The 13,565-nt window shown below is 37.9% G+C and overlaps 1 protein-coding gene across 1 annotated transcript; it reads right to left on the bottom strand.

The window, feature by feature from the left end:
* Positions 1–7,119: 7,119 nt before the first annotated feature.
* LOC113460944 (protein neprosin-like) lies at positions 7,120–10,357 on the bottom strand. Its single transcript, XM_039117348.3, has 7 exons — positions 9,321–10,357; positions 8,945–9,031; positions 8,583–8,831; positions 8,296–8,457; positions 8,118–8,171; positions 7,711–7,854; positions 7,120–7,559 (listed from the first exon to the last, which is right to left on the bottom strand). Exons 1-7 carry the CDS (start codon positions 9,522–9,524, stop codon positions 7,191–7,193), a joined length of 1,269 nt encoding a protein of 422 aa, XP_038973276.3. The 5' UTR covers positions 9,525–10,357; the 3' UTR covers positions 7,120–7,190.
* Between the last annotated feature and the right edge of the window lie 3,208 nt (positions 10,358–13,565).

Below are 13,565 nucleotides of genomic sequence, written 5' to 3' on the forward strand. Positions count from 1 at the left end.
TTACATATACCAATAAAATACAAATTTTTTATTGATATTGTTTTGAAAATGCCAACAATTAATTGTTGATACCATCTTAAGATGGTACATAAAAAAATACCACAAAAATGCCGATAAAGTATTGGCATCATTTTTATATTGGCAACTTTTTTTTTTTGCTTATGGTGGCACTTAAATATGCCGCTAATAACAGTTTTTGTATAGTGAAGCGGCAGAAATCCAGATCAGTAAGAGGAGAAAAGTAGGAAGCATGTCAATACAACTTAGAAAAATTATTGTAGCCACTACAAACCTTCGTAGGTATATCAAGAAGTATTGGAAGCTTTACCATAGTTGCAACCATAGAAGAAGAAGTCGTAGCATGATGAACCAAGAAAAAAAAAAAGAGGCAATCCTCAATGCTACAGAGATTGAATACAAGCAAACTCAAAATTAAGCTTGATGGTGAAAAAACCCAAGATAGTAACTAAGGTGGACCTAGAAGCATGAGAAAAACTCTTTGCTTGAAGATCCAAGTAAAACAAAGCATCATTAAAGCTATTGTAGATCCTAGAGGCCAAGAGGACATTTGATCTTCGAAAATTGGTTCAGAAGCTGAGGGTGCAAACTAAGTCCCATCCATATCCCTATCCTCTTGGTTGAATTCAGAAAGAAATTAAGTTAAAGATCAACAAACAATGTACCTTTACATTTACCATAACTAAAAAAATATATTAATTGTGAGAACCCGTGCGAGCATATATTTAATACTATATAAAGCTTCCAGTAGAGCTGTCGTGGAGTAGTTGAAAAGTGAAGATAAGACCTTCTATTTCACAAGTGGCAGAGATACTAAGAAATTCAAAAAATACTTTCTGACTAGCTATTTTTGGATGAGATTTTGAATTGTAGATAACTAACTAAACCAATTAAAGATCTATTTTACTACTTATATATACTCAAATATCTAGAAAATAGCTTTTGCTCGTCTCAAACTTTCTAGCCATGTTCTTGTCCGGTAGAGTCCGTACAGAAGGAATAATGATATCTCTAATTTGATATAGAGCAAATTCAAGAACCTAATCAAGAAGCAATTCTACCCATTTGGTTATGAGAGAATCGGTGGATCAAGTGACAGTATCTACGGTAGGAATATGATCAATTTGTTTGATTGTAAGCACTTCTTAAAATCCTCATCATCCCCTCGAGTTAGTCATGCAATAATAAATGCTCATGGGGATCAGTTATGAGATTGTGCCATTTGATCAACAGATCCATCTTAAATAGGTAATTAACATGACATCACCACAGCCTGGGATTCAAACAATCTATTTATAACTAATAACAACTGCTTATTCTATATTACCCTTCAATAATCATGCAGTCTTCCCATAAGAGCCAGCTTTGCCAGACTGATATCTGAAAATGCTTGAGAATGCAGATTTCTGTGATGATTGCCAAAAACAAGCAAATAAAAGATAAAGCATCCTAAAAAGCAGATAACAAAAACCAAAAGCAGCATCCAATGTCACTGCTGCATTTTATTTTATTTGTTGCAATTTAAACAAAGGAGCATCCTTGCAAGATATCTCATAAAATGGTTCGCTGATAGAGAAAGGCTTTTCTTTGCCATGAATCCAGCATGTGCAAGCAAATGAAGGACTACCTAATGGATGCATGTGACTCCATCAGTTGGTGATGGAATGAGATTTAGTAATAGAAATGGATATTATATATATTTTTTTCGATTGCATTTCTTATTTTTTTCTCAAGAAGAGAGAGCAAGAAGCGCACATCACCAAATAGGGAATGCATTAAACTCATTTCTTTTTATCAGACTCAATGGAAAGGTCTGGTAGGCATACCTCAACCTGTGCACTGAATTTTAATAGTAGCGAAACCAAAGCACTTTGCTTACATGAAACACAGACTAATGCCAGTTTTGGGTGAATATATATATATATATATACATATAATAAGCATAGAATATAGCTAGACATAGTTAATGCAGCATCTTATGCAATGTTTTCAGAAAAGGCGATACCAAATATAATAAGAATATAATCTATTTGTTGTTATATTAATATAATCAAATATAAAGAACATTAAGCACACCAAGTTTTCAAATTGACTGGCCATATGTTCATCTAGAAGGTTCAGCAAATTAAATGGATACGTCAATGCTAGCAAACTTTCAAACAGCTCATCATTAGAATTAGAATTTACAGTAAAAATCTGTATAAACTACATAATGCAACTCCAATAAATAGGCAGAGAAGCAAAAAAGGTTGTCCACCTAGAAGGTTTGAAGAGGCCATTTGCAGAAGGATATCATCCACGTCACATAAACAAAAATTCCGAGTTACTGCCAGAAGCTGATTGAAAACAACTCGAGGTAAAATTTGCTCATAGAAACACTTACCAGAGCCAACATGTCTTTAAGATAGCTTCTAAATGGCGCCTGCAATGCCTGCAAAGACCGAAAAAGTGGTTGGTATTGGCGATTAAGATAGATGCGAAAGGCAAAACTTCATAACCAAACTGAAACAATATAAACATGGATTTTATTTCAATAAAAGTAATTGGTGCATAAAAAAATAAGATCCTCATGGCTAAGGATCACTTGCAACAGTTATGTACTGCCAAACGAGAAGTATCCCAACCTATCAGCAGCACCACCTTGAAAGTATAGTTGATACATATGTAGGGAACAAAAAATGAGTCATAAAAGGCATGTAGTTATGGTTGTCTAGATACATATAGACATTATTACATGAGTTGGATATTTCATAACAAACAAAATGATTTGATGCCCCACATTTGGATGTCCTATGCAAGTATTTTCCATATTCAAAAAAAATATATAGGGGCGGTATAGTCTACAAAAGCACAAAAAAAAGGGTGGAGAACAAGAGCTGATTTACATATATTCTTTAAAATAACTTTTATGAATAAAGCCAGAACAGTTAGCCCATACAGAGAAATGCCATGCAGGCATATGTCTGGATCAAATGATTTCTCTACATGAACCTAAGTAAGACCATCTATACCTCATAATTATGTTCTTCATGTTTCCTATATAGTAAGTCTCTTAAAAAAGTGTTACTAAACAAATTGATTTAGGCTCTGTTTTGTGCCAAGAAAGTGAGAAAAGAAGATAAATCAGCAGAAGAAAAGAACAAGGCAAGAAAATGAAGTATTTTCTCCCATCTGATTAAATAAAAAATTTTAAAAAAAAAGTTGTTGAAAAGTGGTTAAGATATGTTTATCTTAAGCCGCTCACCTACATTTCACTTTCTCTCAAAATCACTACCTTCAAAACAAAAAATGTTTGCCATGTTTAGAGAATACCTGGCCCTATATTTTCTCTTTGATTTTCTCTTGAAAGAAGAGCTTCTCCCACCTCAAATCGAGTAAAAGTTTTTGGTGAAAAAAAAATGGAGATGGAAAGGATGTTGAAAAATGAGTCATGTGAAACCAACAAAACTTTCATAAGTTCAAGCAGCTTCAGGCACTTGAAAGCACAAGCAAAACACAACACCACAGGACAGGTTAGCAAAAGCTGGTAAATGATTCACACCGTGTGTAACATCCTGAATTCTTGAGAATCTGACAATCTGATATCAACATCAACTTAACTAAAAGGATCTCAGAAAATAATAATTACTTCTGGGCACATTTTTTGTTTCCTCTGTTTCCTATACATCATTCAAAATCACCAAAAACCTATCTTCCGGATATCATAGCTCGTCTAAACTAAAGATGCATCGAATTCCAAAAGAACCCTTAACAATTCAATCATTTTATCAACGCATACCTTCATTAACACGAATCAAGAACCACATGACAGCTCTGTAAATCTTCTTCAGATTACTAATATAGAAAACGAGCAAAGGCAAAAAAGGGAACATCGAAAAATGATCAGACCTGCAAGTCCTCGGGCAAATACTCGTGCTTCAGTGAGAGATCCATGGCGCGCTTAAGGCGCTGGTTCCTCGCGTCCGCCACCTCGCGCGGGAGCCGGGCCAGCGCCTCCTTGATATCCGGATCGTACATAGGATCGTAGAGATCATCGTAACACGCAACCCTAAATCGAGAGATAAACAAAATTATAAAACACACACACACATAAAACAAAATAGAATCTGTTGCTGGAAACTGGATTCGGGGGAGGCCGTCGGCTGAGGAGGAGGAGCTCCGGCGAACACTAGCGGGCGGCGACCCGTCGGCGAGCGGCGTCCTCCGTGGGGGGCCTGCAAAAAGCCGGTGGCCGGGGTTTCCAGCGCCGGCCCTCCGATGCTTAAGTCAGAGGAGGGCTTAATTTTGGAGAAGGAGAGAGGAGGAAGATATATTCTGCTGGGCTTTTTCTGAGTCCAACCCCCCGGGAAGGAGGGGTCCCCTTTTTATAGGGGGTCGGATTACCTGTGATGTGATGGGGCGAGGTTGCCGTACGACTCAGCACGTCGCTTGAGTTGGTGCGCGACCAGGTGAATTAATGCCTTGATGTCGGAGGCGAGGCCGGGATCAGAGAGTTGTCACGGCTGACCGAACGCTGCCGAGCTGATTTACCGTGGAGGACTTAAGATCCGTAGATAATAGGAGCCACGCGCATTAATTGTTGAGTGAGCCGGAGATATACATTAATTGTTGAATGAGCCGGAGATATACATTAATTGTTGAGTGAGTCGGGGGTTTGCAGAGATCATGCGCATTAAATGCTGGAGGCGGTGGCAGGGTATGGCCCCGGACTTCAGAAGGGTGCAACCGCGGTAGGTGGGCGGCGAGGTCGGACTTCCGAGGTTAAGAGCCCTGAAGCTAGACGCTTGGTGGGGCGCTAGGTCGGGCGTATTAATTGTGGAGTAAGCCACCTAAGGCGTGATCCTGCGTCGGTCCGTAGGGGAAAGTACCCACAGTGGACAGTTGGTGGAGTCCGACTCCCGGGGTCGGGCGCTCTTCGGGTCGGACGTTCTGAAGTCGGGCATCAAGTTCGGCCGCCCGAGGTCGGCCGTCATCCGGTCCCGTACCGGCAAGGTCCTCATGTACTCGGGGGAACTTGCATTCCCTCAACAGAATCCATCAAATAAAGGGATCCACAATTCGGGATCAGAAACCCTAGGAGAGAAAGATGGAGATCCATAGGGACTACCGTATTTCTTGAGGCGCTTGGAGAGGGCCTTGTAGTGCTGGGCGGCGAGCCAGTTGCGGCGGGGGTTGAGGAAAAAAGATTGCAACCACGACGACGACGACGACGACGCCATTCCTACACCATTTCGCTTCGCCTGGAAACGCTATTTATCGATTGATTCGTTGGTTTTCGATCCATCCACCACGGGAATGCGAAGCGCGAGCTTACGGGCTTCACTGAGTCCCGGCCTGGGCTCAATCTTCGGAGATTGAGTCCTGCTAGGTCTATAGGACTAGGGTGGCAATGGATTGGACCAGGTCAACTTTGAATTATAGACATAAGATTCTGATCTATATGTAACATGATGCTACATTGGATCAGGAACCCTGGAGTCATATTCATCTCCAGGTCAACATTTCTCACCTGATATCCCTTTGACTTGTGATTTGATATATTTTATAAAGCCCAGTCCATGATGGACCTAATCTTATGTGCTTAATTTATCATTTTGTAATTCTCAGTTATTTGAATGAATGAGGTTTAAGTTACACTTGATGTAACTCCAGTAGAATTATACTTTTTTTTTGAATTGGATGATAGGATCCCATATCAATGATCCAAGCTACTGGATATGATCCACCACCTACTACTTACATAATAAAAATTATGTGATTCGAAGTTCCTTATTCGATGTATCCAATAATCAATTAATTCATGTTATTTAAAGTATTGAAAATTTGACCATTTGATGTATACGCTACAAGACCCCTAGTCATATGATCTTAGTGCGTAAATAATTTAGAGATGATAGATTATATCCAACAGCTCGGATGATCAATGTGGAACTCTCATCATCCAATTTTGAAAAAGAGTGTAATTCTATAAATCTTACACTAACACTAGGTATAACTTAACCTTTATCTTGTTTCTATTGCCAAAAAAAAAACAAAGAAAAGAAAAGAGGCCATTCAAAATTTTTTATCTAAATTCATCACTCAACCTAATATAGGCAAATCATTATGTAATACGCGACCTTACATATATGACTGCTTTTGTTATTTAATGGATCGGTGAAAAAATTTAGTGTTATTATTTTCCTCTTTGAGCCATTGGATCCTTGACTTTTGCTGGCAAAAGATTTCCTACATACATAAAATTATTATTATATAGCTGAAGCAAGTTCAATAACTTCATGTGCTCTTGCCGATTGAGGCCTCCATTTTAAGCCTCCTTGGTTTGAATTTCAAGAATTTCGTTATCATGATTTGCTCCCTTCTTGAAAATGTTGCGAGCATTCTCACGGTTCCATCTTCCAGGGCCTTCTTTGGTATTTTTTAGCATCAAGGCTACTCGAACCCATGGAGAGTAATGGCCATAGCATCTCCAGGCTTGTCGAACCACTTCCTGAATTCCTCTGCAAGGCAATCAGATTTTTTCAAAGCAAAATGGACCAATAATATTAAGGAACTTATCCTAACCATCAATTAAAATTGGACAATGATTAGAAGCATAGAAAGCCACATGACATTGACACACCTCCTTTGATTCGGGAAATAGATCCATCCACTCGTCCGAAGGTAGCACACAGTATAATATTTCTTAAACACGAGCAAGATGCGATTTATTGTTGCACCGGGTGTAATCTGGACCCTCAAAACCCAGGCCAATAAGACCATTAGGTTGAAAGAATTTTTTTAAATTCCTTAATATTTATGTCAATATATGAAAGGCCTTGCATTGCCACTAATAATACAGTTAAATTTATCATCCATTAAATTGATGTCAAAGAATTAAATGATATATCACACTCTAAACATGATCTTCTAATATCTTAATCCAAAGTGTAGTTTTTTGTTTTTTTGAATGCAGAAGCACTGGCAAAATATATTGAAATTTTTTTTTTTTGTTTTTTTTGAATGCTGAAGGATTTCCATAACAAGATATTCTCTCTCTTCTTGTGGGCTATTAAATTACTTGAATATGCAAAAAGAAAAATATTTATTTTTGTTGTCCATCAATTGTTCACGATTATTTTTTCATAATTTTCTTTGCCCAACAAGATGGAGATACAAAAACCTACGACCTTCTATGTTGTACAATTAGGATTTAAACCAGGACCCCCGTAGTAGAAGTAACCATTGTTCTTATGGTGCACATTATAGCAGTTGGCTTGTGTAGCAAAAGTGCGAACCCCTCGAGGAGCTTGAAGTTGGTCGGACTTATCAACTATTCGTATGTTTTTGAAGAAGCTCGCCTTGCCAAAACCTTCTTCTGGGAAATGGCCACTGCCCATCTCCGTGGAGGTGTGCTGACCTTTTGAATATAAGTTCACAACCTCCCCTCCCCATTGTATCACTGAGCCACTATCAGACAGATGAGGGAACAAGGAAGAAGGCCAGTACCCCACTGGAGATTGATTCCCATACTGCAGCCACCAATTCCCCGTTTTTGGATCCTACTCAAAAAATGAAAACCATATGAACATTCATCACTATTTATAGGTGAAAAGTGAAACTGTGATTAAACATGACTATTGAAGTTTTGCTATGTTGAGAGTTTGTGAGTTAGGAGAAGAAATAAGCATTTTATGAATCTTTTGTTTTTACCTTCCAGAGAGACAAAGTGATTTCATATTGGCGTCCACCATAGCTAGAAATGGGGTAAATGGTGGCTCCCAATGCTACCTCCTTGTTGACTTGAACGAACCCAGAGCATCGTAGGTTGTAGCAGCCTGATTTATAACCGTCACCCTACAATTTCATGGAAAATATTAGAAGCCTTCCAATTTTTCATAATTGTTGCCTTATGTTGTCTGTCGAAATCAGGACTGTCTGTGGCACCTCATCTCTATCATATAATTGACCCGAAAGAACCAAAAAACTAAAAATAATGAACAATATAAGATAAATTATTAAAAAACACTTGGAAGATAAGGTAGGAGAACATAAGGAAAGAGGAAACTAATAGAAATAACACATAGAAAATACGGAAAAATGAAGAAATGTTAACCTACCGTCCAGAAAGTAAATAGTCTTGTTCTATGATCTCCATTCAACATTGGATATACCTGATTTTTCTTCCACACCAAAGAGTAACCAGATGAAGTTAATTAATGCATGAAGAGAGAACTTTCAAAATTTCATATAATTAAAACTACTTTCTATTTATCCGAAATTGAAGCAATAATATACATGCCAGCCAGCTTCGATGGTATTGAGAACTTCTGCAGGACCTCCAAGAATCCAAAGTTGAGACAGACTGAACTCATCTTTGTTTTCCAGCTTCGGGTTCCACACATTTATGGTTGCCTTTGCTCCATGGTACTTATCTCCTGTTACATAAGCAATCGCATGCTACGCAAGAAAATCCACCAACAAACACAAATGAGAAAGGCGAAAGAGTAGGGGAAGGAAATGGAAGGGTTAGAGATACTTCGCTCCATGGTTACTCCTTTTCATAAATTTTCAAAACTATGTACCTCATGTCCAATGCTATTCCAGTTGGGTTCTATAGAAGTTGGATTTGGGATTGTCCTATGCCTCTTCTTTCCATATCTTTCGATAAAGCTGGACCTCAGCACATCACCCTTCTTAGTTCTCCTAATAGGGATGGTGTCCTTGGGGCACCTCCCATTTTGATGCCAAAGTTGAGGTATGGAGCTAGTTTCCATCTTTGATGCCTCCCTATTCTCATCGTATCGGCCTAATGGGTGGAAACTTGGTCTCATCTGAAGATTTTGCATGAAGTGGAGACAAAGCAAAGAGACCGCCAAGTGTAAACATAAAGTGAAAGGTGAAGGACTTGAAAAAAAGAGAGAGTGTGGGGGGAAAAAGAGCACACCTGGATAGTATGGTTTTTGAGCGAAGGATGATCGAAGGCTGGCTGATGAGAGATATGGACACAGTCTATGATATCCCCATCCGGGCTCTTTTTAAAGAAACAAACATTAGAACAAATAAAACCACAAATCAAGAAGCATTACAGTGAAAGATGCCAAAAAATAAGTATGATAGAAGAGAAAAATTACAGTAGAAACTTGATGGGATTGTACTGAACGAACAAAAAAGGTGAAAACAAAAAATATTTTAAAATACATTTCCGATTAAAAATAATTTAGAAAATCTTCTTAAAACTCTTTTACAATGAACAAAAAATGTTTTCTTACCAAAAAATCCAAAAAAAAAAGAATAATTGAAAGAATAGTGGGATGGTAGACCTTGATGCTTTTGACAGGTTTATCCAATCGGATCAAGTGTTGCTGCACCTCGAACTGCTCGATTGTAGCCCACACTCTAGCCATGATGCAAGATAAGCAAATCATCACTAGCAATAGCGCGACCAGGCCATGGCTCATACTATTGTGCACCTCCATAGCCCTTTCTTTCAAACCCTTTTCAATGAAAATAAAAACATACACCATCCAATATATATATAACAAACTTCTTCTTCCTGGTTGCCTATTATATATCAAAGAATATCTTACTTAAATTAAATGCCACAGATTCTGCTTAATTTTGTGCATTAATTGAAAGAGCTTATCTGATTATCAAATTAATTGTCCATCAATTGTTTCCTCCATAATGAAGGATTTCCATAACAAGATTTTCTCTCTCTTTCTTGCGGGCTATTAAATTACTTGAATATACAAAAAGAAAAATATTTATTTTTGTTGTCCATCGATTGTTCACATCATCCTTCTTGGTCCTCCTACTAGGGATGGTGCCTCTTCTTTCCGTATCTTTCGACAGAGCTGTCTCTCATCACATCATCCTTCTTGGTCCTCCTAATAGGGATGGTGTCCTTGGGGCACCTCCCATTTTGATGCCAAAGCTGACGTATGGAGCTAGTCTCCATCTTTGAAGCCACCTCATTCCCATCATCTAGGCCTAATGGGTGGAAACTTTGCCTCATCTGAAGATTTTGCACAAAATGAAGACAAAGTAAAGAGATCCCTAGGTGTAAATATTAAGTGAAAGGGGAAGGATTTGAAAAGAAGAGAAAGTAAGGGGGAAAGATAGCACACCTGGACAGTATAGTTTTTGAGTAAAGGATGATCAAGGGCTGGCTGATGAGAGATGTGGACACAGTCTATAATATCTCCATCCGGGCTCTTTTTAAAAGAAAAGCAAATAACATAACAAATGAAACTACAAATTAAGAAGCATTGCAGTGAAAAATGCCAAAAATAAGTACAATAAAAGAGGAAGATATATTACAGTAGAAACTAGATGGGATTGTAGTAAATGTACGAAAATAATATTTTTTTTTATTTTTTAAAAAGTGACAGAATAAAATGCTAACAAATTGGAAAAAGAGCGTAGCTCAAGAATTTTAATGCCCAACTAAATACAAAGGAATGATTTCAACTTTACAAATTAGATAGCACTAGGGCGAGTAAATGAAAGATAACAATTTTTTTAAAAGGGGAACAATAAAATTCCTAGTTTTATGCAAGTATTGTACAAAAATGTTTTCTTGCTATCGTGCTTCCTAAAATATTACGTATAATAATTAAAAATAATAAATAGATAACCAATTAACAACCAAGTTAAATTTCATCCACTAATAAGGAACGGCTAGGATGTCTCTATATTTTGAGAAAAAAATAAAAAGGTAATATATCAATTTCTAAAGAATATTTTCCTAAATAGAGACAATATGGGAAGAAAATCGTCTGATCCGTGAAAGACGACACAAGATTAACCAAAAAAAAAGTAAGAGAGAGAGAGAGAGAGAGATCAAGATTCCTTCTAAAAGATTATATTAAATTAAATAATCTAAAAAATTCTAACCAAATTAAGGTTCTTCTTTAAGTAGATAAATAAATAAATACTTTGTAAAATAGATTTTATTGAAAAATAATTCAGAATATCTATCCAAAACTCCTTTGGAACGAAAAAAAAATCTTTGACCCTAAAAATCCAATAAAAATCTAAGAAAAAAAATGAAAGAATAGTTAGACGGCAAATCTTGATGCTCTTAACTGCAGGCTTATTCAATCGCTTCAGATGCTGCCGCACCTCTGTTTGCCTACACCATAGCCTTAGTGCACCACAAGGAGATCATCACAAGCAATAGCACCACCAGTCCATGGCTTATGCCAACGTGAGCTTTCATGGCCCTTCTTTCGACCTTTTTTTCAATGAACTAATTAGAAAACCAAACATACCATACAATATATGAACAAAAATTTCTTCTCCGCCATTGTCATTTATATAGCGAAGTTTATCATATATCAATCAAGATTATCAAATTAACGGTGCATCAATTATTTTAGATTTCTATCCCTTAGCAACGCAATCAAAATTGAAGAGACAACCATATGAATTTTAGTCCAACACTACTTGCCAATGATTTCAAATAACCTATTAGCTGTGGTGTACTCTTGGCACATGTCATGCACCAATTTGCTATTTATGTCAGCAACAGCATGCATGCTTAACTTGATTGTAAGATGGTGGATTCATTTAGATGAGTATTTAACGTGTTTATCAAAGGCAAACTAACTTGAAAGGAGGGGGTTCAGAGTGTAGCTTTGTGTATCCTATAGCTTCTTACCAGCTGGTGCGTACAATTATCAACCCTGTGTTAGATGTATGCCCTAGAAGCCAATCTGGCTGACACATTGTTAATTCTAGGGACATAATTTTGTACTTGACTATTTATTATTGAATAAATAAAAGGCATCTTTTCATTCATATTAATTATGTGTCTATGAATCGTCCAAAAAATTAATAAGATGATGATGCATATTCTCAAGAGTTGAGAATTTGAGCCATGTATCATTGGTGATTAATTTCTAAATGCTCCTGATCAATGGATCATCACGAGGACGGTGATCGATCCGATCAGTGCACAGATCACTTTCCTTCTGGATGGACGAGACTTGAGTCCAGAGTGTAGGGACACTGAAGTGATAGTGCAGGTGCTTGTTAGAGAACAAGGGTACTGAGCGTGACCAAGACAAGAAGTTACTTGGACGTCTATCCACTCGTCAGTGACTTGCTTGATGTTGCAGTAGTATGACTGGTCCTTTGACCTGCGGTGCTTCGGCTACTTACAGTGAGGTTATTGTAGTTTGACTACACGTATACATGGTCTCTAGTCATATGGGTCCTTGTAGTGTAGATTGGCTGCAGTAAGTTCACTGTAGGAGTAGGGTATACACTTACATGGAATCTATCGACCTTGATAGAAGAGGAGTGATCCTATGTGATTTGTTAGACTGAGTTCTAAGACCTTGGCCAGGGCAGTAATATAAAGTGGAGAAAGAGTTTTCCACTATCGAACTCGAGTCAAATAAATCTTGACATATGACAGACGAAGGGGTTTGACGAGTTATCCATGACCTCCGTCCTGTAGGGATCCACGATAGAAGGACTGTATCACATGATAACTGCACCTAGAGGTTCATCATTCTATTCTGCTGGGTAGCCACTACATGCTGCTAGGTGTCACTGGTGGATGGTGGGACTCATAGGGATTATCTCGATGATCGATAAGCCCTAATGAGTAGAGTTAGAATCGTTCCGACCCATTGAAAGGAGTTTTCAATGATATTGTGATAGAGATCACAATATATCTCACTACCAGTCAGAGTAGAACCTATGGGGTCACACACACTAGAGGCATTGACCGATCCGATGGTTGAATCGTGATTAGAAATCACAAGTAATCAATTCGATTAATAATAAGCTGAAGAAGGAACAAAGAGAATTAATTAATTGGACTTAAAATAAGAGTCCTACTTGGAGTAGGATTCCTAGAGTCCTAATTAAATTAGGACTAGAAATCCTACCTGGACTGAGATTCCTACTTGGACTGGGATTCCTACTTGGACTGGAAATCCTATTTGGAGTAGGACTGGGATTCCTACTTGGAGTAGGATTCCTACAATCCTAATTAGATTAGGAGTTTTGAATTAAATTTGGATTCCTACTTGGAGTAGGATTCCTAGAGTCCTAATCGGATTAGGACTTCGAATTCAAATTAGAGTCCTAATTGGATTAGGACTAGAATTAAACAAGTCCTAATTGGATTAGGATTTCTTAAGTCCTAATTAATTATTAATCTAATGAATCAACATGACTCCTAATTGGATTAGGATTGAAGAGTTCAATTGAGTCATGGTTCATTCAAGTTCTAATTGGATTAGGACTAGCATAGATTGAACCCAATTGATTCATGATTTGGACTAAACCAAATAGGAGCCCTAGATGCCTTTATCAGGCTTTGAAAGGAGGTACCCTAATGATAAGTGAAGCCCTCCTCCTCTCCATCACGTGGCCACCCTCCTCTCCTCTCTTTTCAGCCACCAACAACAAAGGGAAGAAAAGGATCTTGGTGGCCTCCTTCTTCCTCCACCGTTTGGTTCCAACGCAAGGAAGAAAAAGAAGGCTGCAGGGCTTCGTTCCTCTTCTTCTCTTCATCCTTCTTCTTCCTCCTCCCAAGCACAATCAAG

This window comes from Phoenix dactylifera, chromosome 9 (assembly GCF_051530095.1).
Source record: "Phoenix dactylifera cultivar Ajwa chromosome 9, Ajwa_hap1_PhDact_Kaust_v1.1, whole genome shotgun sequence".
NCBI lineage: Eukaryota > Viridiplantae > Streptophyta > Magnoliopsida > Arecales > Arecaceae > Phoenix > Phoenix dactylifera.

What these genes read in the sequence shown, in the direction of transcription:
- LOC113460944 (XM_039117348.3), bottom strand. Translation starts at nt 9,524, where the DNA reads ATGGTGTATGTTTTTATTTTCATTGAAAAGGGTTTGAAAGAAAGGGCT. An exon ending in AACCTGTCAAAAGCATCAAG is followed by an intron (nt 9,032 to 9,320) that starts GTCTACCATCCC and finishes TTCTTTAAAAAG; the next exon opens with AGCCCGGATGGGGATATCAT. An exon ending in CCATCGAAGCTGGCTGGCAT is followed by an intron (nt 8,172 to 8,295) that starts GTATATTATTGC and finishes AAGAAAAATCAG; the next exon opens with GTATATCCAATGTTGAATGG.